A 27,629-nucleotide genomic window follows, 5' to 3' on the forward strand; every position below is an offset into this window, starting at 1 on the left:
TTGAAAACAGCTTCTCTTTAATATTTCCAACTTGAACATGAGCACAACTCTGCAGATAAAATATTTATTGAAACCTTTGATACCACTTCACTGCAGATTCTCTAAAGTCATTCTTCATTCCCTGATTAATTATACCTTGCTGTGGTAGAAACAGAAATAATAATAATAAAAAAAAAAAAACAGACTTCATTGCCCATTTGAGCCTTGTGTGATGTCTTTCAACAGGTTTACATAGCCATGTAGGGACTATACGAGCATATTCCATCTTCTGTAGTTCCTCTGACCTGCAAATAGTGTAGGCTGGCATAACAGCATCAAGCACAGTCACATCAGTTAATTCTGGCAGCATACTGTGCTGCATTTCTATATTCTGGTGAGTTGATTCATGACAATTTTATTTTACACAGATGAGGGAAATATACAAATACTTTGTCAATATGACAGCAAGTGAGTCTTTTCAGTAGGAAAAGAAAAATCATATGAACAGTACACTAAATCAAACATTAGAAAATAGAGGACGTGATGAATAATCCTTGTTGAACACAAAATTGGCAAGAACTCTTTTCAGAAATGCTGTTTAAAATCAGACAATGCTGTGAAAAACACAGGCCACCATGCATTGTAGCATTTATTCATTAATAAGGTAAAAACAGCCAAAAAAGGTCTAATTTTTCTCCTCCAAATCAGGGACATCAAATAAAACTCTTCTTTCTTAAGTCAAGGAGCATGATAAAATAAGTTATTCTATAAAACCTCATACAACCTACCCTTAATTATGCACTATGATGAAACATTGGGCAAATAAAAGCTACCTGCAAAGCAAAATATCAATTTTTTCCCCACATCATCTTAACAAAAAAGAAGCACAAAAAGGGGATTTTCCCTTTTAGAAAAACTACATAAAATAGAAATGTTATTGCACAGTAGTGGCAAAACCCTGCCTAAAACATAGTTGAAATATCACGACAGAGCATGAAGTGGCTTTTTGGATGCTTTAATGTAGAAATTACACTTAGGGGATTTTAAATGCTGTTAAAAATTGGAAAATAAATGTGATCAAGTCCAGTAACGGGCATGTGGCCTTGTCATCTGGTTGATGGTTTTGCTGTTTCAAGGCTCAGCCATTCCAGAAGTGACTGTGTCCTGTGAAGCCCCCTGCTGAGATGAGGTCTCTGTGGCATGGCCAGTCTCACCATCCCTGGAGGACGGACCCATAAGTGGAGTGGCTCCACGCAAGTCCCGGGCACCAAATGGAGGTGGAACCATGGCTCCAGGAGGAGGAAGAGAGCCAGGGGGGAAGGGACGAGGAGGGAAAGGCAAGTCGCGAGGTCCGGCAAAATCGGGTGGGAAATCATGTGCACCAAATGGGGGTAGAGGTGGTCTCATAGGAGGGAGATCTCTCAGATGTGGTCCACGTACTAAAAAGAATGGGCAGTGATGAGTTGTATTTTAGGACTATTAGGATTTGTCCACACAAATAAGGAATCTTGGATTTGTCAAAATTTCCCATTTTTCGCCCAATTTATTACTGCTAATTAACCTACCACTAGCAATGCTTCTGATACTAGGAGGAAGAGGGTGGCATCTAGCCACCCAGAGAGAGCATGGCCAATTGCACTCACGGCAAAGCAGCATGGCTCGAGATTAGAACTCACAACCCCCTGGCCATAGCATGTTCACAAAACCTATTTAATTTTTAAATGCACCAGTGTGTGTTAGAATGGAGCATGTGAATAACTTACCAAACGGTGGAGGGACAGGTCCAAATGGGCGCAGAGGAGGGCCATAGGAGTCCATGTGAGGCGGTCTGAAATGTGGGTCAGGTCCAAGAGGAGGGCCAGAAGGAATCATTGATGGATGGCCATTAGGTGGTCGGATCATTGAAGGATGTGCGCCATTAGGTGGACCACCCATGGGTTGGGGAACATAACCCTTTGAATGGGCATTTGAAGTTGGAGCAGGAGAATCCCTAATGGGAGATGGGAGAAATGATCCCTGGCTCTGAGACTTTGAGAGCTGAAACTGGGGGGAAAAAAAAGAAACCAACATCTGCATGAGTATGAAAGCAGTATCTTCACATTGAGCTCAACAGGCTAAACTGAGCACACTAAAACACCATTAGCCATGCATATAATACCCGCACAGGACTCACTACAATATCTTGGCAGAGGGCGCAGTTGTAATCAACAAGGTTATGTGTGCTGCAGGAAAAGCTCAGTCAAATCACTACTTTAATGAAAAGTTATGCAAGTTTGCACAGGACACCCACAAGAGTTAGGAGTGTTACAGGAGCTTCTGATTGTGCACCACCAGGTTATACATCCATTCACCAAGTTCACATCCCAACACCCTACTAATGTACTCACTGCCTCTGTAGTGTCAGTGGAGGACAGCGTTGAGGCCTCAGCCTTAGCATCTACAGGCACTGTCTGCTTTTTTTTTTTTTTTTTTTTTTTTTTTTAAATGAACACACCCAGGAAAATAAGAGATATACATACAGTGACTACATGATGTCTTAATTTACATATCTAGATTTCCACAAATATGAACAATATAAAATGTGAATTGTGTACAATCCATCAGGAATACAATGCTTACAGAACACAAAATACTGCATGACAACAATAGAGCACACTTACCGATCCATCCTGTGTGCAAGGGGAAGAGGTGCGAGGAGCAAACGCTTCTAAAAAGACAACAATGGATTAGTTTATCTTTTCTTTTTTTTTTTTTTTTTTAACATATACGTTTCTATATTCTACCACCACGATTAAAGAAGAAAACTTACGCATATCTGGTCGAGAAGGTAAAGGATGTCCAAGGTCAGAAAAGCGCCCATGGGCATCAGGAGGTGGTTGTGGCCCTACAAAATAAAAAAGGATTAGTGCCACAATTTCTAACCACACTGTCACACTCTCCATATCTCTCCTTGATCACATTGGTACAGAAACTAAACTCAAGGTCTGCATTTGAAGACCTCTGGTGGGTTCAAACACTTGTTACAATGCTAGTCAGATGGACAGACAGCATGACGTTGTTATAAATTGTGAAGAAAGTTTTCTTTTTGTGGGCAGTTTATTAAAATGCAAAATGTTAATGTACAAAAGTTGCACCAGATTCAGTAGCTTGGTTCAGAGCTGCACAATGCTGGCCAGTCACACCAGTGAGGCACTCACTACATAAGCACCTCTACATATGCACTTTGTTTAAGGCAATGTCTGTACATATACCATATGGACAAAAGTATTGGGACACATCCCTCAAGCGTTTAGGAACCACAGCACTATGTAAAGTTATAGAGCAGAGCACGGAGTGCTGAGGCACATACTGCGGAGTTCCAAACCTCCTCTGGCATTCCTGACTTGTGCAAATCTATGATCACCCTTTTCAGATCTGCACTGACCTGCTTAGACTTTACCATTGTACTGTGTATGCGCTGACATTACCCAATAGCACATCAATCACTCTTAGCTACTACACACAGGCAGCACAGAGCTTGTGGAGAGAAAGTGGAAAGAGGGCCACTTTAACAAGGACACTCACCATAAGGTTCATTCCTTCGGCCGACAGGTGCAGAAGGCGGGCGTCCAGGACCCTCGATCATTAAAGGGGGAGAGGGTGCACCCCCACTCACAGGTGAGGGCCCATATGAATCACCTGTTTACATTAGTACAATCGCCAATTTAACACTTCAGTCTTATGTAATAGAAAACAAGACATGCTAACAAGCTAACGCATGCTAACGCAAGCTAACATGACACTCAAAATCAAATATGCAGACAGAGCTACACTTTCTAAATCAGTATTTAGTGGCGGCACATTACACAACATAGAACCCTACAGAAGTGTACCAAAACTAAAAGACATACACCAGTACTTCAAAAAACAAAAAGGGGGAAAACTCACCTCTACGTAGAGGGACGTGGCGCTCTGGAGGGCCAGATTTATAAAGAGAGTGCTCCAAATCTGACATTCTGTCACTGCACTCTACAATTCTGAAGAGCAAAAGCAACTTGTTAGATCTGACATCTGATATTTTTCATTTTCACAGCCTACATCGCTAAACTTTAAGTATTAAAAATTTGTCATAAGAAATCCTTTGAATTGAAACTTGGCTAGGGAAACACTCACTTTTGACGCAAGTTGGCACTCTCTCGCCTCTCTTCTATTAGAGATCGTTCAGACGCACGGGCCTTTAACTGAAACACACACAATAATATAAATTCAGTACCATAAAGCTAGGAGTACAGTCTATGGATACACACAATTAAAGCATACTGCTTACCCAATTCTCATGTGCCTTCTTTTCCTGGACAGCAATCTATAATGAGTTTTTAAAATAAATAAATAAAATAGGTCAACATGACAGAACATAACATTCATTGGAGTTACTAGTATGTATGAAAAACAGAAGCAAACCTCTGCCTTGAGTGCACGCTCATTCTGCTGCATTTCTTCTTGCATGTCCTTTACTTTCTGTCTGAGGCTATTCAGCTCCTCTTCGGCCTGCACGGCTCTGCCATCCACCTCAGAGAGCTTGGTTTCCTTCTCACGCCGCTCCAGCTCTTCTTGAGTCAACTTTCTGTGAGCGGAGCATGCACATCGAGCTCTAATCACAGCAGTTCAAAGCGCTGTACAGAGCATTTTGCCATTGATAAACTAACGAACAGCTGTTAATTAAAACCATTTGCACAGGAATTCTACATTAACATCTAATGTGAACATATTCTCTTAATCATTGTGTGAATCTGGAATGGCCCAAGATAAGATAAGATAAGAAAAGAATAAGAAAAGATAAGAATCCTTTGTTAGTCCCTCAGTGAACCAAAACCAGAAAAAGTAGTTGGTCAGCATTATAGAAGTACTGACAATATTCAAAATATGCCCAGAAATGTTTATGTAAAAATTTTCCACTATTCTCGAACCTTCATCCAGCAAGGAACAACCCTAACAAATAATATTTTTCACAGGAAGAGAGATCAATAAATGTACTTACTGCTGTAAGACATTTTCTTTCTGCTGATATAATTCAGTTGTAATTTCTAGTCTCTGTTGGAGGTTGTTGTATTGAGTTTCCAGGTGAGTCTTCTCATTTTTCAGTTTGGTTTGGTCATGAACCACCTTCTGAAATTGCTCTAGAACAACAAAATTATGAATTGTTTTAAGATAAGATAAGATAGTCCTTTATTAGTCCCGCAGTGGGGAAATTCCCAGTGTAACAGCAGAAAGGGATAGCAAGACACTCAGTTACAAAAATTTAGATAAATAACTTACACTATATACACAATATAAATAAGAATTAAAAAAGCAATAACAATATTATTTACAGCAAGTTTTGGAAGTTTTGGAAGTCTTCTCAAAAGAAATCGTAGACCAAGCATACACATCAGGAAAAGTAATGTACATACCTTCCAATTCTTGTCTGGCTTTTTGTTCAGCCATAAAGTTCTCCAAACAGCGGTTCCGTTCATCCTCAACGATGGAAAGTGTGGCCTTAATCTGATGGAAGGAGAGAAAATGAGGAGGGAGTTTAATACAATACAGAATACATAAAAACAACCTTGCATACATGTCAATTCGGTACAGGCTTACCCTTGATACGTCCATCATTTGTTTGAGACGCAATTTAATGGGATCGCCTTTCTTGTCTGGAATACAAATTTAAACATCCACGTGAACCAGTCAGACCAATGTAAACCAATGCTAATTCCTTTCTAAGCACAATTACAAAATACTCGCCTGTGGGCTCCCCATTGGCAAGTTTAGCATCACCCTTTTGCAGCTCTGTACAATCCATGACTTCAAGCCCTTTCAGCTCAGCAATGCAGCTAGACAAGACCTACAAATGACACACAGACCAAGATTACAGCATGGCTTTTTCATGTTAAGTGAGACAGTACTCTACATCATTAATCAAGTCAACATTATACAGCTCAAATAAAACTCAGCAGGCCAAACTTACATCAATTTCATTTTCCTTGTGCACAAGGGAGTCCTCCAAATCTTTCTGTGTTTTATGGTAGACTTTGATCTCCTCGCTGAGTTTCTCGTGCTTCTCTTGCCAATCTTTGGCATCACGCAACAGCTGTGAAGATTACAGAAACATAAGGTTCAGGCTATTAAAAAAAAAAAAAAAAAAAACAACAATAGAATTGAACACATTAATTTCTTGGGTCTAGTGCAGCTCATGACAAAGACAGACACAATCTATTTTTATGGAGGCAAAATCCACTTTGGCTTTGCCAAAACATGTGGCTAGTGAAGTGAAGTAGCTAGTAATCTATTTCTATCAGTACCAACTTAATGACTTATATGGAAGGTACCATACAAAAAAAAAATGAGTAAGTTTAGTTAAATTCAGCATGCACTGATATGTCCTTGACTCGGCAAGGAAAAAATAAAATTTCCCAAGAACAAATTCTACACAGAAAGCTGTACGCCATTTAGCAAGTCTGAATTTGCACAGTACTGTGGGAACTGTAGCGGATTTACATGCATCACTGTGGTAATTGTAGTCAACCTCACTCCCTCGCTCCCTTCTTTCTCTCACCACCTAATATTTTCACAAATGTGCTCATATATGTTCTGTTTTCTTTGTTGTCTTTTTTTCTTTAGCCCTCGCTCTTCTGTTTGCAGTGAAACAACTGAAAATAATCATTTAAACAGTCTGGCCTTTTTCCATTTAAACCCGTCGTTCAACAGTTCAACATACTAAACTGCTGCACATTTTTGTGCAACTGGGTTTACTATAGCCAACATGCTTCAGTTATTTCTTTCAACAGGCTAAAAGTGTGCAGAGAGCTCAGGAAGTAACTGCTACTTCTTACCTGTGGTATTTTTAGCTGACTTGCCCCCTCCCGTCCCCATCCCTCTCTCTTTTTACGTTCAGACTGGATGCAGGTTTGTAAATCGATGTAACCGTATTATGGAATGTTCAAATGAACTCATACCCAATTGGTCAAAGACATTAAATTAAAACCAATTCCACACATTCGTGAAAACACCTGCCTTATGAAACCTAATTTACGTGCTCCTCACAACACTTAAATTACTTGAAAATACAAATATGCGCAAACATACACACCCTTGAAAACACCTCCTCAGGTATCAGTTTACTTACATTTTTCTTCTGCTCCTTCAAGGCACTATTGTCTTTTTCAAAAGACAGCACCTGAGCTTTCAATGCATCTTCCCTGAGTTTAGCCTCATCCATAAGGACCTGAATCTAAAAGTACAAAATGTACAAAACAGAAATATGGGGAAAAACATATATCAGGGGAAGAATTAAAATGCACAAATGCCGTGTACAAGGCTTTTATTACATGGACCCACACAAGAGAAATGAATAGAATGTGATATCCCAAATTTACCTTTGAGCGCTCTTCTTCACTTTTCCTTAGGCTATTCTGGTGCTTTTCAATTCGTTGATGCATTGTTACCACCTTAAGAAACAGAGAGAGAGAAAAAAAATTAACGCCATTAAAGCCATTTTAAAAAGCTTTTAGACAACAGGATCATTTCGAAAAAAAAGTAATTACCTTCTCACTGAGAGCTTTGTTCTCTTTCTGAGTGTCTGCAATCTTTTGACCAAGTTGAGAAACATTAACAGACAGCTCCTCCCTCTGGCTGAGGAGCCCTTGGTAACGTGTCTACAGCACAAAAAATAAGACATACATAAATGAACTGAAAACTGGCACTGAAAACACAACCAATGGCACAATCACATTTAACACCTTTGATTTCAGGACTTACCTTAAGCCCTTCAAATTCCTGATGTGTAGAAGATTGGGACTTTTCAGAATTTTTCAGCTTTTCCTCCTGTTGCTTGATCTAAAGTAACAAAAAAGATCAAAAGAACTTTAAGTGATTCAGATGAGAAATTGGAGCATAATGTTTAAAAAAAAAAAAAAAAAAAAAAAAAAAAATCTTTACCATGTTGTTCAGTTCAGTTATTTTCAGAAGGACATCAGATTTTTCACTAACAAGCTGTTGGATTTTCTCTGCAAGTTGCTTTTCAGTTACTGTCAAACAGAAAAAAAGCCCACAAGAATGTAGATTAAGACAGTTATGGGACAAAAACAACAACAAATACCAGACAAATAGAAGTAAGAAAGACACATAAATATGATACTTACATACATAAGCCCTGCCTTTTACCTGTGGAGAAAATGAGAGCATGTTAAAATCAGATTCTGATGCAGGACTGGGAAAAATAAAGACAAATGAAAGTAGCTAACGTCTCACAGCAAGAATGGTCCTCCAGATGAACATGAACACCGTGAGAACTCCAACAACAGCTGTAGTAACCACAGGCTTCCAGGGAAGTCCATGGAAAGTAGGGCCTGGCTGCCATTCTTCAGGCAAGGCAGCAATCAGCTAAAAAGGAAACCACAAATGAAGAAACTCTTGATACCGAACACAAGTACATGGAGGTTTGACAACTTCTGAGATCTCTGCTATGTGTATTACTCTCCCCAACATAGCGAACATTGTGATGGGATCAGACCGGCATCAGATGGCAAGTCAGACAACATTTCACGTCAGGGGGGCCGTCACCCTCTGGAGGGTGCTCTCTATCCACAACGAGGCTAAAATGTTTATTTTATTATTTTTAACTGTATAACCCTGACTCCCGGTTTGAGAGCCACTGCGATACGCTACTCAGACTCCCTTCACCAAACAATGTTGCATCAGGGTTAAAAGTCCATTTCTTTCAGACTCGATGACTCGGTGTTGTGCGCATGGATTACTTGCAGGGGGAAATGATATCTACAATTAAAACACCACATGTCACATTCAAATAAACCACTTTATTACACAAGAAACCACATCAATAAAACGCGCGACTACAACCGTTAGCCGGCTAGCTCGCTATCTAGCTATCTAACGTCAGGTAGCTACTGACCTAGCTACATGGCTAACAGGCAACGGCTGCTTCACTCCAAGCTTAACTAGGATATCTACTAACTTGTGATAGCTAGGTAGCTAGCTAATACCATTTGCGAATAGTCTCCCATATATAGATAGCTAGCATATATAGCTACATGTTTAGACACCAGACATTAACTTAGCTAGCTCGTTAGCACTATATGTGGCAAGCCAAGCGATAGCTAGCTCGCAAAACACTCACTTCCTGGACTGCTGACAGGAGCACGACGGAGAGGGTAGTCCACAGGTCAAGCACTCCGGTCGGAGAAGTGTGGGTTACCCCCGAGTCCATTCCGCTTCTACAGCCGGCTTGCTAGGGTTTCAAGCACCGATACAGTTTCGCTGTCCGGCCGCCAAACGCAGGCTAAATGGCGGACTGCTGAGTAACTTCATAAAGACAGCTAAGAGCTAAACAACACCGCTAGCAAACGTCCCTATTCCCAGGGCCCGCGGGTCTCTCCAGACCTCAGACTCTGCTCGACAGCCGCAAAATCCACACCGACCGACCCGACAGGACCGGACCGGACCGTACTTCCAGCCTGTACTTCAACCCGTCCTCTAGAACACGTCAACATTTGAAAACCCCCGTTAACCTCGTTCACGTCACAGTCCACGTGACAAATCAGCTCTGTCAAATCAGCGGAACCGCCAGTCTCTTCAACCCCTGACCGGCTCAGTGACACTCAAGCTCAACCCCCAGCGACGCCTGTGCGCATACTGAAACTAGAGGTGTCAAACCAGGCACAGCTGAACGATGCATGTGAAAATTTACATTACTCACACTTTCTGTACACACTCCGAGAAATTCAGAGCCTGCTACCAGCCAGCCCCAAACGTGGTCAGAGGTGGATCTGAGGTTTGCTTTATTGTCATAGAAATCGGAGGCACTTGGGGACTCCAATGAACCTGATGATCACAAATGCAAAACATTAAATCCTGAACGACTCCAGTCAAAGCTACAGCATCACGTTAAATACGAAAAGCCTAAAAGCCTACCTGAAGATGGATCCATCTCAAAGCCGAAGGTAATATCCAAAGGATTCTCCAGAATAGCTTGTGGTCCTCTCTGAACCTCTTCTGCGTCTTCAAAGCCTGCTCGAATGTCTTTATTCTTATTGAAATGCCCACCATCCTCCTCAAGACCCATGTCCGGGCTATGGGTCTCACCCTCCTCAATGTTTACATTGGACGAGTCCTCTGCTTTTTCATGGACCTCAGGTGCGGCGGCTTCTTTGGTCACTGGGACGTTTTTGGCCAAATCCTCTTCAGGCGCATTCACGTTTTCTGCAAAACAACATGCATGTATAAGCATTAATCCAACTGTTTCCTAAAGCGCTGGGCTGTCCCAGGCTGAACAACAAGGTGTTATCACTGGTGTGCTCGCTTGAACCAAGACTGTGAAACACACCCTGCTAACAAACACCTGTCTCAAACATTCAAGCACTTACATAATGGGCCGGACTGATCCTTTTGTTGGTTTAACAGCTAGTTTACAATTGCTTACCCATTTCCAAACGAGACTGGCTCTCCTCTGCCAATGGGACACTGTCACTGACTGCAGAGTACTTCTGGCGCAGATAGAAAGCAAACTCTTGAAAGTCATCCAAAACTGCAGCTTCTTCATCAAACATGACCGGGTCCATTTGCTGTCCGCGGTCCCGAACCTTTTGCTCCCGGGCATCCAGCATTTTCTCAATCTCATCGAGTATGGAGTTTTCCGAAACCTCCAAGATGCTCTCCAGCGCCCTTTCTATGTCATCACTGGTCTCAGAGTTCGACTCCCTAGCCGACCTAAGCTCCTGCTCCAACTCCGAGAACATAGCTTCAACTTTGTACAGGTCTTTCAGGTCCAAGTATCTCTGAATGCGTTCCAACTCGTTGTCCTTAAAGTGGTCTCTCAAAAGCGTGAGTCTCATTATACTGTCACTGTACTCAGGCTCTTTGCTGGTGACAGAATCCTGCTCATATTCACCTGGCCCATCAATAGGTTGTACATCATTTTCTTTATCATGTTTTGAAACGAAAGAGTCCACGGACGGTATGTTTGATTGTGTGTCTTCATTTGCTTGGGTGGACGTGATTTGCTCTGGTCCTCTGCTAGTGACAGGATCCTGCTGTTTTTCACCCGGACCATCAATAGACTGTGTATCATTTTCTTTCTCATGGGCTGAGACTAAGGAGTCCAAGGATGCTACCATGCTTGGTTTATCTTCATCTGTCTGTGTGGATGTGATTGTATCTGGTTCTTTGCTGGTGACAGGATCCTGCTGAATTTTACCTGGACCATCAATTGACTGTGCATTATTTTCTTTATCATCTGGTGAGTCCAAGGATTCTACCATGTTTGGTTTATCTTTATCTGTCTGTGTGGATGCAACTTCATCTGATCCTTTGCTAGTGACAGGATCCTGCTGAATTTTACCTGGACCATCAATCGGCTGTGTATCATTTTCTTTATCAACTGGCAAGTCCAAGGATTCTACCATGTTTGATTCATCTTCATTTGTCTGGATGGATGAGATTTCCTCTGGTTCTTTATGTATGGCCAATTCATCGTTTTTTAATTCTGATTTGGGCTTGCCATTTTCTGTGGATTCTTTAACTTCCTCAGTTTTATCTTGAAGCTCAGTTATGGTGGATAATACAGCGTTTTCATCCTCTAATAACTCCTCAATATCCTCATTGTCTTCATAATCATCAGGTTCCTCTTCAGGATCCTCAGCTTCTTGTTCTGCTTTCAATGTACCTTCTGATAAATTTACTATGTCATTTTTCACACTATTGATTTGTTCATTTGTTGTCTCATGAATGTCAGATTCTTTTTCAGATTCAGGTTGTTCTGCTTTTGTCGTGCCTTCAACTACATGGACCAGATTTTCTTCATGTTGGTCATCATCAACCTGAGCTTCATTTTGTGCAGCTTCTTCCGAGAGATCCTCAGCTTCGGAATCATGAACATTCTCGGTCACCTTCTGAACAGTTTTCTCAGTGACCTGTTTGCCATCTTCCAAGGTATCATGTTTGGATTTAATAGCACCACTGATCTTATCCACATCTGAAGACTCCGTGCTCTCCAACTCTTCTACTTCATCATCATCATCATCATCATGTTTTAACATTTTGGAGGCCTGTTCAGATACCTTCTCATCCTCAGTCGTAAAGTCAGTACTGGTCTGTTTAATTTCAGGTGCTGTAGCATCCTTTGATGAAATGGGATCTTCAGTAACAGAGTCCTTATTTGAGCGTTTTGTGTCCCCTGTGTTTTGATTCATTTCTGAATCCTGATCATGTAGATGATCTTCTGAACCTTTTTCACTTCTATCTGCATCAATATCCACCTTCTTTTCATCGGCTTCTTCCTTCTCCTCCTCCTCCTCTTCATCATCATCATCATCATCATCTTCAGTGTCTTCAGGCAGATCTGTTCGCTCGCCGCCACTTACAATTTTAAAAACAGTGTCCCCTAAAGATGACCACATATCATCCTTGGTCACCTCAGGGGCAGCTTCCTGTTTTTCCACTGCAGGCTCATTTAGAAAATCCTCCAGGTTTGATCCTGGTTTAGGACTTTTGTCCTCAAAATAAGGGAGCTCCTTGGTAGCAGAAAGTAGTGCAGGCTCCTTTGGCTTTTCCTCTACTTGTTCACTCGGTTGGGCAACTAATTTGTTGTGTTCATCAAATGCAGTTACTCTGTCTGTGTCTTCATCATCAGACATAACAGCATCAAATGTTGTCCCTAAAGTAGTTTTTAATTCAGGCAGAGCTTCTACCTCTGTGACATGGTCCTCTTTCTCTAGAGCCTCATGATCTTTGGATGGAGGCTCATCTGCCATGTGTCTGGTTAACGACTGACCTTCTGAATGTGCATCATCTGCTTCACTCTTCTTGCTTTCAGCAGCAGCTCCGACATAATCAGATTCTGTGTCTGCTGCATCTGAAGCTACTGGCTCAACAGGCTCCAAATCACTGCCATCCTCTTCGTCTAGATCCTCAGCTTCACCTTTAGACGACGGATCGGAATCTTTGTCGTCCTCATTATCGGCAGCTGTAGGAAATTCTTTCGATGATGTCTCTGCGTCCTTAGCAGCAATCTCAGCATCTTCACTGTGAAGTCCTTCTGGTTTCTCACTTTGCCCGTCGCCCTCATTTAACAATAATGAACTACTTAACAGCAAATCAACATCATAGCTTTTAAATTGATCTAGTCCAGTGTCAAAGCAGACAAAGTCTGTTTCCTGAAAAACATTTGAAAGGCACATGTTACTTTCAACAGATAAACTCACGGTGACAGTACAACACCAGTCAATTAAGTCTTTCGATTTTGCCATGTAACGTTTCACACTGATACACTGAAGGAAGAAATAAACACTAAGGAAATAAGTCACAAACCTGACTATTTATAACTATTATAAAAGTGATGTATGCTGGTCACACCATAACATTACACTTACCTCTGCAGGCACTTCTATTTCTTTTTCAGTATATATGTGATTGATGTTAAGGAAATCCTTTGGGAAATATCCAAAGTTGCTACCAACCTAAACAAAAACAAACAAAGAACAGGAGATGTTTTATCTATTTTATTTTATGAAAAATAAGGGCTAAATTCTAGCATCAGTGCTAGAGCTGAACTGTGGTAATCTGGTAGCACAGCCTCGCAAATGCTTTATCTCCAACAACAGCCCATCAATCATTAGCCTTCATACTTACACTTCCTGCCCACACATCTGACCTTAGTCCTGAGAGTTTATAGTACACATAAATAGTCTCCCCTTTTTTGAAAGACAGAAACCGACAGTCTGGTCCAGAGAAGTCCTTCGCCGCTTTCCCTCGACAAAGGAGCACTATTGAGAGAACAACAAAAGGTTAAGGACAGAAATAAGGTAAGCCACTATGTCCCAATATACGACACGTAGGCCCAGGACACCAACTAAAGCAAGAGAGGGATGGAAAAGGTTGGAGCAGAGACTGTTCGTAAAGATATCAACAGGGGTAGTGTTGTGTTCACTATCGGCGTAGAAAGGTCAGACTAGGGCTATTTCAGAATATCAGGGGATCAACTTTGCTTCCACAGAGAAATGGAGCAAACATGATCTTAAAGGGAACAGTTAGGTCAAACAAACGAATCAGCATGATCTGCCAGCAAACACTGGATCTGAACTAATCTCAGCTCTGTAAATGCATGGTCAAATCTGGATGGCTTTACTGCTCTCGAAATATAGTATTATTCAATGAAAACACAGGTAAGTAAGTGTTAGCCAACATTACCGCCGCACCATTTCGCTAGCTCAGCCGAGAGGTGTTACACTAGAGCCACATCCGAACCACAGCAGATGATCTGCGTTAAACAAACGGACGTGGTTTGAGAGGGTTGAGGTTTTGAGATTGTGTTTGGGGGTTGAGATTGGTGACCGTTCAAGACCAGGGTTTGTTAGCCAGCAACGTTAGACTACGTTAGCAGCACCCCCTGCTCCAAACTTAACAACGTGTCTTAGCTGGTGCTTTTAGCTTGTTGACTTTCAGCTGAACTACCAGACCTCCATGTCTTCCTAACTAGGAATAGGCCGGTTAGTTAGCTAGCTAGGATACAATACAGGGGCTAGACGAAGGAGCTGCTCGAATTTCTGCTGGTTAAGCAAGCAGGCAAGCAAGCAGGCATCGCTGCATGATGGTAGGTAGCTAGGTAGGAAATTAAACTAGTGCTAATTTGGAGCCGGTGGTGGTGTTTTTTCCCCAACTAGACTAGCTAGCTAGCTAGTCAGCTAGCCTGTTATACTGCTGCGTTCCCAACACAGGCAGCTTGTTTAGACAACCAACCAAAGAGTGCTAGCTAGCGAGCCGTCAGTGCTAGCTAACAGTCAGTTGCTTCAGCTGGTTGATCAACTGTACTCTCGTTATTAAACGAGGTGTCCCACCAAGTCCCAGCCGGACACCATTAAACTACTGCTTTATTTTCCGACACGAAGGATGTTGAGCTCGTTTCTACTCCAGCTCGATCAGCATCCAGCTAAAAGTTCACCAGCCCCCCTTTTTTTTAACTATAGCTACTTACTACTGCATTCGTCGTCGGCACATCTTTTAAAATCGGAAAACCGCCGCTCCAGCGAAGCATTAGAGAAGCAGACATTGAGAAACAGCATAAAAACATAAAACGGCCCAAACATTCCAGTCATATTGGCAAATTATGGTTAGGGCAGCAGGCTGCCTGAGCTGGGCACAACGAGCCGAGCCGAGCCGACACGTCAGCAGATTTGCTGCTGCTACGAATCTGATGCTCAAGGCAAGGAGGAGAAAAGACCGGAGTCATGTTACCAAGGATCCGGGAACGCTTAAAGAGACAGGCTCGCAGGAAAAACGCAGTGTGTGTATATCTAAAAAGCTAGAGTCTGTTCTGTCGAGGTTTGCATGTTTACTAGTTTGCTTTACACGCTTGTACCGTGTCTGCTTCGCAGCGGCTACCTCTGGCATTATTAAGGCATCTATCTTGTGGAGCGTGTGTGGGTCTACCACCCTCCCCCAGCACCTTCAGGTGCGCACTTTTGAACAGGCTTAATGGCCCTGTCCTGTGACTCCACCACACATCCTACAAAGTTCAGATGTGCATCCATTAAAAAATAAAATTAAATAAAATTAAATAAATAAATAAATAATAAAAAGCTTATTTCCGAGCACTGCTGTTGTCCTCTCTGCGTCCGCGCTGTGCGCTTAGAGAGCTAGCTAGCTAGCTGGAGAGACTGTGGTCAGTGGGGACTGTGATTTCCATATTTTATTATCTACCGATGTTGTCGCTGTGTTTATTCAGCCTCGAAAGACTCTCACTAGTGGGCTGGGTGTATAAAAGTGTTGTTGGACAAGACTACTAAATCTTAAGGGTGATCAAACGTCCTCTTTTTTTTCCTGGACATGTAAAAATGGGGGGGGGGGACGCACATGTAAATATACACAAATCAGTAAGTACTGAATCAGTGTCTCACAATGTCTACAAGATTTTAACGCCTTAAACTGAGTTCATTCATTCATTTATTTTTATTTTGACACAATAATGAAAAAAAAATTGTTCTGTAAATGTGAAACTAATTTGAGTTTTAAATGATTTTGCTTGTAAGACATACGTTGAAATGAAATGAGCTGATTGGTCATATAGGTTATTGGGGATTGTTTCATTAGTCTTAGCAAATGAGTAAATGTGTGTATATATAGAAATGTTTTTAATATAGTTCATATAATTATAATTATAAATATATATATATATTTTAATATAGTATAAGAGGTATTCAGCTTCCTCCTACACCCACATATACACATTGCCATGGTCCTGCAAGTTGGGTCTACTTCAAGCCCCCCAACCACAGTTGAATACCTGTGTGTCCCCATGCAGTCAACACTGTCCACAGTGGTGCAGTTAGGAACACCCAGACACCTGAAACAGGTAATGCCTATAAAAGCTGCACCCCAAAAACATTTTCACTCAAAATGATGTTCTGGACAGCGTTTATGATTATGGAAATTATGATTTTAGCCTATTTATTTTTTGACACGACATAGACAAAAGTATTGGGACATGTGCTTGTTTGTTGCCTATTACAGAATCAAGGGAACTATAATGGTTATGTTGGAGTAACTGTCTCTACTGTCCAGGGGAAGCGTTTTACTCGATTTTGGAGCATTGCTGTCAGGATTTGATTGCATTCACTGACAAGAGCGTTAATGAGGTCAATATGTTGGAGGATCACCACCCCACCTTAACCCGAACTCCCCAACTCATCTCAAAAGTACTGGATGCAGCACCGACCATCATTCCAGAGAATACAGTTCTTCCACTCCTCCACAGCTCAGTGCTGGGGGGCTTCAAGTCAAGTCAAGTCAAGTGGGTTTTTATTGTCATTTCAACTACATACAGAGTACACAGTGAAACGAAACAACGTTCCTCCAGGACCATGGTGCAACATAGACACAGTGCATACAGAACAGAGTCTGGTCGTGTTGGACCAGATGCTGTGGTACCTTCTTCCTGATGGCAGGAGGGAGAACAGTCTGTGTGAAGGGTGGGTGGAGTCATCCACAATGCTGGTTGCTTTGCGGATGCAGCGGGCAGTGTAAATGTCCATGACGGAGGGGAGAGAGACTCCGATGATCCTCTCAGCTGTCCTCACAATGCGTTGGAGGGTCTTGCGGTCAGAGGCTGTGCAGGTCCCAAACCAGGCAGTGATGCAGCTGCTTAGGATGCTCTCTATGGTCCTTCTATAGAAGAGGATGTGTGAGGATGGGTGGAGGGACACGGGCCTTTCTCAGCTGAATAGGTGCATGCTTATCATGTTTATCTGTTTATCCTATTCTGTTGGCAATGCTTCTCTTCTGAGTCTGGACAAGCTGTATGTGTCAGTAATGGGTGAAACTCAAAGTAGGAGTGTATGTACAGATTTCACATGAAAGTGAATGTGAATAAAATGTTTTTTATGGCTTTTATACCGTTGATTTCAGAAGAAACTGCTTTAATGAGTAATTTAGCTACAGTTCTGACAGATGAGCATGGGTGGAAACGGACGCTTGGGGCGCAGGGGGAACGCTCTTGCTGGTGGTGATGTGTTTTTGACGCAGTGTGCCTGTAGATGGCAGTAGGCGCGCAAAGGACACGGCGAACCGCTTTTTCGCCTGGAGAAGAAGAAACAACACGTTAGCGTTCAGACAGATGGCTGACTTTATCAGGAGCCCAGGAAAATGCTGTGTTTGAGCCAATCGTAATAAAATAACTACTTTTAGAAGTGGGTTTCTTGCTGGCTATGTAATCCATGCGTTCAACATCCAGAAGCATTTGTCGGAATGAAAGCTTAGAGCAGATATGTGTGTGAGTGAGAGAGAGATAGAGAGTAATGCAGGTGTGAGCTGAAAGAGAGCCTTCCTTCTTTTCGTCTACATGCTGTAGCTAGTGAATTATGGATGATCTCGAAGCAGAGTTCAATATTTTTCCATCAGGCCTGAATGTAGACTCCTCAGGCTCTTCGGAGGATGAAAGAATTCCGAGGAAGATTAAGTCTCCTATTTTGCTGCACGCCTCTCCTGCGAGTGGTAAGTTTGATTGATTAGTTAGCTAGCAATGCTGCCTTCAAGCCCTGCATGTAAGTTACGTACCTTTCACTTCATTTCAGCTCGGTCTAAAGAAAGTGGTTTTCACAAGTCTTCAAGATTATGTCTGAAGGCCATTCGAGATGCCATGCTGCGCCATCACTGGCAAGAAGCAGCGCAGTACCTGTCTGCTTACTCTCAGACACTGGAAGAAACCACTGTCAGCAAGCAGTCAGTGGCCTGTGAGGTAAGTGATTACTTATGTCATTTGTTGTGTGTCCACCCTGTCTCGTGTTTGGTCTAATGACCTGTTCTATTCTGCAGCGGAGCCTAACAGTGTTTTGCTGTACTCTAAAGCCCTGTGTTGGAATGATGACTGTGAAGTTGAATTGAATTGAGTTCAATTACACTTGTTTTAGTGTACAGTAAAGTTTTGTTAAATGTCCTATCTGGATAGACCTCCTGAACGAGGGCTGGCTGCTATCCATGGAACTGCAGCGATATGATATTTCCCTAGTTCAGTTCAGTTCAATCACTCTATAAGATATGTACAGCTTTGCATTAATGATGCCAAATAATTAGTGTTTAATGATGTTAATAAGACTGGAACTTTCTTAAAGTTACAACAAATATGATTTTACTGCATTAATAATTGTAAACAAGACAGAAACACTGTTCCAGAATGTAAGGACCTCCTAGATCTTATAGCCTAGGAAGTTAGAACATACTGTCCTACCGTAATTTAGACTTTAGCGGGTGAGTGGAGAGTGTTATCCATAATTGTTTAAAAGTGGTTTAGTTTGTTTACAGCGTAAAGTGTTTTCTTTAATGGTTTCAATCTTTAGATTATTTGGAGACTCGGCACAGAGATCCTTCAGCATCATCCAAACTCTCAATTGGACGACTTCAATGTTTTGTACGAACAGATGAAAAACTCAGGAGTGAAGAATTATGCTAAGGTATAATCATATTTCTCTATATTTTTATCTTTGGCTTTTGGTTAGCCTCATGCAAATGATATTTCAGTGTTTATGTTTATGAATTGTAAAAAATCCCAAAATGATCAAACAATGAACATTGTACCCAATATATTGTTACCAAAATTATGATTAATAATATTTCTTTTTGTTTTGTTTTGTTTATAGATCTGTTTGGAGCACTCTTTTCATCTTCTGTTGAGTGGCAACATCAACGATGCCAAACGGCAGTTGTCGGTTGCGGCAAGCTGGAGATATGGCAAGCAGTCTGTGCGCCAGTCTCTGGATTTGAAGCTCATCCATGCATACTGTGGCTTTCTAGATTACTTCATCTGGTGTATGAAGAAATCGTCTATGTCCACAGATGGTGAGAAGGTGTAACTTGACTCTTTCAATTTCTCTGATTGTTCTTTCAAGGTTATTGACATAATGGCTATTAGATTAAGCACTCAAAATTGACAGTATAACCTTTTATACATAATATATCTTTTGCAATACCATGAAGCTACATTAGTACTTGGAGCTTTACCTGAGATATCTACTTACTTTTTTTTTGGTTACATGAAAAATATCATGAATTTAATTGGCACTGTTCAGCTGGGCTGTGTGGTAGGGTATGGCTATGAATTTGCTTTCCCTCATTTTACTTTAATTTCTCCTGTTTACCATTTTCTCCTAAAATGCACAAGAAGTTTTGGGTGTTATAACACACAACATTCAGCAGCAGCGATTACAGTGATTTAGCTGGAACTCTGGTACGTCCGGTACATACTTTTTTATTTATATACAGTTCTTTGGGCTTCATGGCTTGGCTTTTGTCCCGACACTGCAGTGTTAATTGGGGGCCCTAAAAGATCCAGATGTCTGGCTTTCCAAAGAATGTCCAATCAGTTCAGATTGTAATAACTGCACTCCAACTGAGTTATGGAATCATCTGAAGGATAATTAAAGCAAACAGGATGCACCTGGCCACAGTGTGGTGTGCCACTGCAAAGGGTCTGAATACATCTCTGCACATTCTCTGATTTTGGAAACGTTATAAAACAAGTTTTCACTTTTTCATTATGGGGGAATAAGTATAGATAGTTAAGTACAGATTTAACAGACTTAAATATCTGATTCACAATTCAAAGTTTCACGATTAATTCTGCATTAGGTATGTTTGGTAGCTCAAAACAATACATGCCTATTTCATATAATGTGGCCCACAGGGTGCAGAGAGTACCCATTGTTTTTTTTCATGGGAACAAGTTGAACACCTCCTACAAACAGTATGGTTGTTTCAATCAGTCACCCAGGGAAAAGGGCTGGATTTAAGGTGTTAGCCATACATACTGTGCTGTACCACAGTGTCCTGTAGAAAAGTACCAGTTTTTGTACCAAGTTGAGCCAGATGAGGGCGTTGTAAGTCTTGATGTACAATTGACAAAACACAAAATGCCTGTGAGCAGTGCTATAAATTGTCCTATGTCTGTTGCTACAGAGGATTGTTCGAGTAACCGAGAGATGCACAGCTACTTCAGACAAGCCTCCGTGACCTTGCAGGAAGTGATCACTCAGCCTGGAGTTTGGGACCCTTTTGTATTGAGTTACGTTGATGTAAGTTTGAACTGAATGAGTTGATCTGACCCGACGCTCATGTTAGGGTGACCGATATAAAGACCTTCTGCCTCTTTTCTGCTGTTGACAGATGCTAGAATTCTACAATGATCAGGATGAAGCCCTGAAAGTACTGCAAAACTATGCCTATAACAAGGACTACCCATCCAATCCCAATGCTCATGTCTACCTGTACCAGTTTCTAAAGAGGCATGAAGCTCCGCCAGCCAAACTTATCAGTACTCTAAAGGTATGGTGTTTCTGTGACTCTATAAACAAAGTAACGAGTGAATGCATATTTCATATTTAGGAAACTGTTCAAATAATTGTTTCAGGTACTGCATCATTTAGTCCCCAGTCATGAGCTGATGCTGGAGTATTGCTCTCTGCTTCTGACCTCAGGTAATTGTAATTGTCTTGTCCTTTGTAGTAAATGTTAAATGAGCCTACTATCAAGTTTCTCAATGTCATTAAAACAAATAGTCACAAATGAAAACCATGTATCTCCAAAATAATGACTTTACAGGAAAAGGCAAAAATGATCTTAACTTTGAATTGAAGTCAATGTAAAAAGTAAAAAGTCTGATGACCGGCTTTGGGGTAGGATGACATTTTTCTGCTCTTTTTAACAGAAGTGCAGGAAGATCTAGAAGAATCCCTTACCGTTGTGTTTAATCTCCTTGACTATCCCAGCTGGAAGTATGATCTTAACACATGGAATTGTCTACTGAAGGTTATGACCATCTTCAAAACTAAGTAAGGGTAAATGTTGTGCAGTGCTGGACATGTTCATGGTCTTAATTGTGGAAAATACAATGTTATCTATGAGCTTTTGACGTGAGCTTACAAGAAAAGTTGCACATGTAAATCACACTAATCAAAAAAATATGTCTTCCTTTTACTGGACTTGATCTGTCTCCAATATGGCTTGTAAAACTGGCTTTTAGTTTATTGTATCAAATGAGAGGCTAGAGGAATGCAATCTGCTTATGATCAGGATGGGTTTTTTTTGTTGTTTATTTATATACAGGGAAATTATAGGACAGTAAAGATCATATCCTGTTTATCATACAGTAAAAACATTTTCTATTTAATTTGGAGATCATCACAACATCTGTTGTGTCCACTAATGCCTTCCCTCATAAAGTTTTGTCATGGGCATGGGGTTTTGTCAGTTTTTAAACAGCAGCATGTTTCAGCACAAACATCATTTTTTTTTCTTTTTTTTCCCTCCATTTCCACAGAGGCCTTCAGCATCTTATAGACAAAGAATGGGAAAAAAGGAAAGACCTCTGGCTTTCCATGCATTTTAGAGAATGTCATGGGAGAAAGGAATCTGAGGAGAACACAGAACTTCTGCTGGTCAAAGCCAAAGTAGCCAAACGTTTGGGTCAACACGGTAAGTATTATCACCACTCTTGCATTACAGTGCCTGCGAAACTCTGATATCTCAGACAGCAGGTGCCAGTTACTCTCATGCGGTTGTACTTGTCATCCACAGTTGTTTATCTGTACTGACATTTTTGGATACGTATTGATCATTTCACTGGGCAAAATACATGTAAACCAATTTTTGTTTTACAGAGTTGCATAAGTTTAGAAATCACTCTATTTGACTAAATGCTGAACCTTTTTCATCTTAGGGAGAAGCTACAATAAATTCAATACTGAAGTCTGGGGGCGTTGCAACGTGAAAGAAAAGAAGCAACAAGTTTGCAAAAAAAGGAGCAAAAAAAAACCCAACAGCATTTAATTCGTCTCACAACCAGGTGTAACTGTGATATTTGGTGCATTTAAGGCATCTAAATGGACTTTTTTTGTAAGTACTGATTGAAATCTATGAGCTGGTATTTTTGGATGTTGTATGTTGTGTATTATTGCTTTGGCCAGAATGTGGCCACTAGGGTGTGCTCATGTTTGTTTTTTGTTTTGTTTTTTAACATTTGAATGTAGAAAAGATTAAGGTCACAAAAGTTACAATTTTCCTTGTTAATTTATACACTATTGACGATGCTGAAGAGATGCTATGCGTTTATGATAGGGGAAACATTCCATATTTTTAGGTGATTTTGAAATAAGGCCAGTGACCAGAAAGCTTTGATTACAAAGACCTAAAGTCTTAGCTTGAATGTGCAGTGCTTAAGAACACCACATTTTACTGTAACAAATTAGTAATGTTCAATCATTTGTAAAGTAATAGTACATTGCTGTAAGGCTTATGATTTAGCTTACACCAACAGTGTATAATCTGATAGCCTATAAGCAGCCATGCTCTAGTAATTATTTTATTTGAGCCTATACTTACTATAAAACAATGTTTTTTTACATTTTACAAAACATCTCATCAATATTGAAAAGAACAGCAAAGCCTTGCCAGTATTACTTTAGTGCCTCTTGTCCAGTCAGTCAGTGCATCTTTAAACTCTACAGTATATTAAAGCAACACAACACATATGTAACATGTTTATGTTAAAATACCAGCTTAACCACCTTGGTGTCACAATGTTGCTCTGGGCTTGGCATGCTGCTAACTGCACTTTGGTGAAATGGGCAAAATAACACTTGCGAGAACTGTGTAACGCCACATAACCCAAGCCATATCTGTGTGAAATCCTGTAATATCTCACCGTCCACTTTCTTCTTTCCCTTTCTGTATCTCTCAACTCATCCAGAAAAGCATGTCCTGTAACGGTGGCTTAAAGCGCGAATTACACTTCCTGACTGTAGGGGGACCCCAGGAACAGGAAATACCAATTCTCCATAGTGTTGCTTTAAGTGTGACCTGCATTTACAGTGTAGCAGAGCGTATATATGTGTAATAAAGGAAGCAGAGACTGAAAATGGACAAAGAAGAATTAAACCAATAAGGAGTCACAGGAAGTTACATTTAAGAAAATAAATGACCCAATCATGCAGAACTGTGGGGTTTCCTGTAGTGAATTCCAGCTGTTTTATAGATTAAAAAAAAGAAAAGGAAAAAAAAACAGACAGAGATGACCAGCCAACCTTTTCATAGAGTAAATAGAAATGTGTACAGTATGGTTCACCAGATGACCTAAGACACAGCCGGCAGCACACATGGTCATGGATCTTGAACATGTGTTTTTTATTTAAGCTCTTGGTCCTACCAGTCAAGAAGATCATGTTTAGGTCACTTACTTGACAGAAACTGGATTGAAATGCCCACCCTTCCCATAATACATGACCTATTGTCCATGATAGCTGTTGTACCATTCAGGTTCAAGGCACTAGATTTGAAGTTTTACAAACAAACAAAACACCTAGAATGAATTATTGCACTCAAAAACAAATATGAAGCACCCAATTTTCACCCATACTATCCAATGAGCCAACTACCATATGCAAAGTATAATTTCTAGACATGCAATAACATTTACATTTATAGCATTTAGCTGACACTCTTATCCAGAGCAACTTACAAGGTTACTCGTATTACAGAGGTGGGCCAATGTGGTGTTAGGAGTCTTGCCCAATGACTCTTATTGGTGTAGCGCAGCATAGTCACCCAGTCACCTGTTGCGCCACACCAACCAATAAGCATTACTAATTGCAGAGCCTGCAAAGAATTGTCTTCACCAGACCTTCCATTAGTCGATCTCACAAAACAGAACGCTTTTTACTGTAATACTGTAATATACACAACTGATTGCTTGGTGGGAAATGGACAAGGTCACGCTTTTCTCCTTGACACCATGTGGATGTACTTCAGTCTGGCACAACTTCATCCTTTTATTTAAAAGTCAGGGATGGCACATTTATTTCTTGTGGTCACCTGGTCCAGAATTTCAGCATTTTAAATTATTTGCATAATATTTACAGTATCGTCACCCTAAAACTGTACTGAGGTCTAAAACAAATGAGTCATTTTTTTACTTTGCTCAAATGAGTTGAAAACATTTAGAATCAATAGAAAGTCTTCTGTACGTCTGTATAAGTTTTACTGGAAAAGAAAACTCCCCACATGTTTCAAGAATATAAACTTGGCCTTCACTATTAAAATATGGCCATCACTGCAACGGATTATGGAAGTGTGCCATGCATTAAACACCAGGCTGGAAAATGTTACAAAATATTTCTAAAGAGTTTGGAATCCTAAAAATCCTTTGTGAGGCAGATGATATGTGTGCACATTTATTTATTAAAAGTTAAAAATTCAGTAGCACTTTTAGTCTACTTAAACTAGTCATCCAGTGAAAATCACTCCAAGGCCGCTGCAAATAATATTGCTTAAATTCACAAAGATCCCTATGGTAACATCTAAGGACACACAGACCTCTCCTGCATTGAGCAGGGTCAGTGTTCATGTGTCCAGCATCAGGCAAACCCTGAACAAGAACGGCATGCATGCCAGTATAGCAAGGAGGAAGCCACTACTCTATTCGTGGCTTTGCTGCCATGGGATAATGTCAGGGTATCGATCCATGAACCCTGAAACCTAACTATAAGTGGGTCATGTAACAACACCAAAGTAAAAGTAAGTCTACAAAGAAATGGTTAAAGCAATAGGCCAAGTCAAAGACTAGTCCTTGACCCAATAGAAATCCTTCCCAATAGTGGAAAGATCTTCCACACAGTAGTAGTTAACACTCACCAACATCACTGTTGAATTGAAGCGTACATGGTACAAAAGTCCTTCCACCCACTGTGTAGGATTGATAGAATTAATAGAATGTTGTATAATTCCTCTCAATATATAAAGATGTTATACATTTTATACTGTATAATCTATATTAATAAATGTAAAATGCTTTTGTCATATGTTTATTGAATATATATAATATATATATATAATGTTTGTTCTCTTTATCTAGTTTACAGCAGCATTATGCAAAATTGGGCTCCCCCCATATAGCTGGGGAGAATAATTGACTTTCACACCACTGCTGTAAATACACATCGTGCTTTGAGTGCATTTGTTGACAAGATGTGAGAAACAGAACCAGTAGTAAAAGTGAAAAGTAAATGGACTGATGTGGCAGAGTTCTATTATAGGTTGTTACACAAATATGAGTAGGGTTACACAGCGTTGCATATCTGGGCCTGGAGTGGAAACCATTTTTAATCAATGGATTAGTCAATGGAGCATAAACATATTTTTAAAGCTGTTATTTTAAAGCAAAATGGCTACATAATGTTGCTTTGAGGACTTATTTAACAACATTATTTAAGATCACATTTATGCAAAATGTCAGAATTTGAAGAGCGTTCACCTACTTTCTAGTGACCTTTGTTATATAAGCTTCTGACCACCACGGAAAATTGCTGTATCACGCTATAGAATATATTTATATATATATATATATATATATATATATATATACACACACACACAATGGGTGAAATAACATTTGTAGCTGAGTTGTGTATTTTTGCTGATTCCAGGTTTTTCGGTATCTTTCCACACATGGTCCTTGGCTCTTGGACAACTCTTCTGTTGATTCTTTTCACTACTCTGGCCGAAATCTAGCGGGGAGCACCTGGTCGTGGCCGGGTTATGGTGAAATGATGTTCTTTCCACTTCCGGATTATGGCGCCAACAGTGCTCACAGGAACCCTCAGTTGTTTAGAAACTCTTCTGTAAGCGATGCCATCAGCATGTTTTCCACAAAATACGGTTGCGAAAGTCTTGCGAGAACTCACCCACCCTTTACCAATCATGAGATGTTTCTTGTGTGGCACCTTGGTAATGAGAAACCTCATTATAGGCCATCAGTTGAACCAGCTGATATTAATTTGTAAAAGTGACAGGATTGCTTTCTAATTACTGATATATTTCAGCTGGTGACTTTCCATGGCTTTTTGCACCTCTCTTTCTTCATGTGTTCAATATTTTTGCCTTGTGTCACTTCTCAATATCACACAACATTTTTTTTGGACATGTATGTTGATTTCTTTGCATGTTGTTAAAGCATGCATGTGCTAAGAGGGTATCTTCTAGTAGTGTGATACAGTGTAAAGAACGAGCTGTTATGATGAACGCTTAGCGAGCTTCTCAACCAATCGGCTCTCATGGCCAGAGCTCTCCAATGAAAACCATGTATCCTAATTTCTAATCCTGAACCCTGCCGCTGCTCTGTACACTGTGTGAATAGTTCTGGATGAATAGACCAATAGAGATGCTCTAACTTATTCAGATTAAACTTAAACTTATTTACACTGACTTCCATTCAAAGTTAAGAATGTTTATACCTGCTCCTGTAAAGTCACTATTTTGGAGATACTTGTTCTGACATCTTTGCATTTAAAAACAAATATTGGTATAAAGTATCTATCAGATCTCAACACCTGTTTGATGATTGTCTGTTTTTTAAGAAAAATCTTAAATCTGCAGGTACTGACATGATTCAGATATCGGTTTACATCTGTACACAGTGTACTAAACTCTGCTGGGCAGCAGATCACCAGTACTAGGATGGGAGTGGCACTTCTTAATGTTGTATGTTGTAGTTTTACAGTGATCCCTTCAGTAAAGACCACAAAATGATTTAGTGGATCATGCAGACCAGACTGGAATGTAGTATCCTCTAATAAAGGATTATCTTATCTTATCTTATCTCATCTAAAATGAGAAGTTCACAATATGTATTCTGTGTAATCTCCATCTGTACTTCAGCCTCCTTGTTTTCTCACAACCTACGTTCCAGTCTGGTCTGCGTGATCCACTGCATCATTTTGTGGTCTTTACTGAAGGGATCGCTGTAAAACTACAACATTAAGAAGTGCCACTACCATCCTAGTACTGGTGATCTGCTGCCCAGCAGAGTTTAACTCCAACCCTCATCTAACACTCCTATCAAACAACAGCATCTTCTTGTTGTCCCTCAATATCGATGGCTATTGCAGCTAACTTTCAGTTCCTAATGAACTAAAGATAGTTGTGTCATATATCAGCTCAGCTGGGTTTACTGATAGCTTGGTAAAGAGCATGCTTTGTGTCGAATTGCACTCCAAGATGCAGAAGAGGAAGTGGTTTGAACTTCCGCTGTAGTGTGGGTTGTAAATGCCATACCACGCCATGTTCTTTTATTTTTCTCTCATACA

General features: G+C 40.5%; 2 protein-coding genes across 4 annotated transcripts; one reads left to right on the top strand and one right to left on the bottom strand.

The window, feature by feature from the left end:
* Positions 1-15,235, bottom strand: mia3 (MIA SH3 domain ER export factor 3). The gene is given in 29 exon segments (XM_072679201.1): positions 1-1,418; positions 1,743-2,022; positions 2,640-2,686; positions 2,789-2,863; positions 3,544-3,657; positions 3,907-3,995; positions 4,132-4,199; positions 4,286-4,321; positions 4,420-4,582; positions 4,997-5,135; positions 5,409-5,499; positions 5,593-5,648; positions 5,740-5,839; positions 5,963-6,085; positions 7,121-7,225; positions 7,371-7,442; positions 7,539-7,649; positions 7,753-7,830; positions 7,933-8,021; positions 8,136-8,157; positions 8,245-8,376; positions 9,710-9,834; positions 9,925-10,212; positions 10,433-13,163; positions 13,380-13,466; positions 13,639-13,772; positions 14,981-15,107; positions 15,109-15,139; positions 15,141-15,235. Coding segments are annotated over 29 exon segments (5,916 nt in total). The 3' UTR covers positions 1-1,110.
* On the top strand, positions 13,769-26,814 carry taf1a (TATA box binding protein (TBP)-associated factor, RNA polymerase I, A). 3 transcript variants are annotated; one of them, XM_072679214.1, is made up of 12 exons: positions 13,769-13,811; positions 16,307-16,357; positions 16,516-17,994; positions 18,075-18,238; positions 18,837-18,950; positions 19,137-19,335; positions 20,452-20,567; positions 20,659-20,817; positions 20,903-20,969; positions 21,200-21,323; positions 21,812-21,966; positions 22,211-25,341. In XM_072679214.1, exons 3-12 carry the CDS (start codon positions 17,862-17,864, stop codon positions 22,318-22,320), a joined length of 1,341 nt encoding a protein of 446 aa, XP_072535315.1. In that variant the 5' UTR covers positions 13,769-13,811; positions 16,307-16,357; positions 16,516-17,861; the 3' UTR covers positions 22,321-25,341. The 3 variants fall into 3 exon arrangements, 2 of the variants coding, with proteins under 2 accessions (XP_072535315.1, XP_072535326.1); XR_011979689.1 differs by lacking the exon at positions 13,769-13,811 and adding an exon at positions 25,971-26,814 and having other exon boundaries at positions 16,139-17,994; positions 22,211-22,386; XM_072679225.1 differs by lacking the exon at positions 13,769-13,811 and having other exon boundaries at positions 16,139-17,994; positions 21,203-21,323.
* The last annotated feature ends 815 nt before the right edge of the window (positions 26,815-27,629 follow it).

The sequence above is a fragment of the Salminus brasiliensis genome, chromosome 1, assembly GCF_030463535.1.
Source record: "Salminus brasiliensis chromosome 1, fSalBra1.hap2, whole genome shotgun sequence".
Lineage (NCBI taxonomy): Eukaryota > Metazoa > Chordata > Actinopteri > Characiformes > Bryconidae > Salminus > Salminus brasiliensis.

Bases quoted from the DNA above. Each gene is read 5' to 3' on its own strand.
- taf1a (XM_072679214.1), top strand. From the start codon at position 17,862: ATGGATGATCTCGAAGCAGAGTTCAATATTTTTCCATCAGGCCTGAAT. The intron at 19,336-20,451 runs GTGAGAAGGTGT...CTGTTGCTACAG, and splicing joins ATCGTCTATGTCCACAGATG to AGGATTGTTCGAGTAACCGA. The intron at 21,967-22,210 runs GTAAGTATTATC...TTTTCATCTTAG, and splicing joins CAAACGTTTGGGTCAACACG to GGAGAAGCTACAATAAATTC.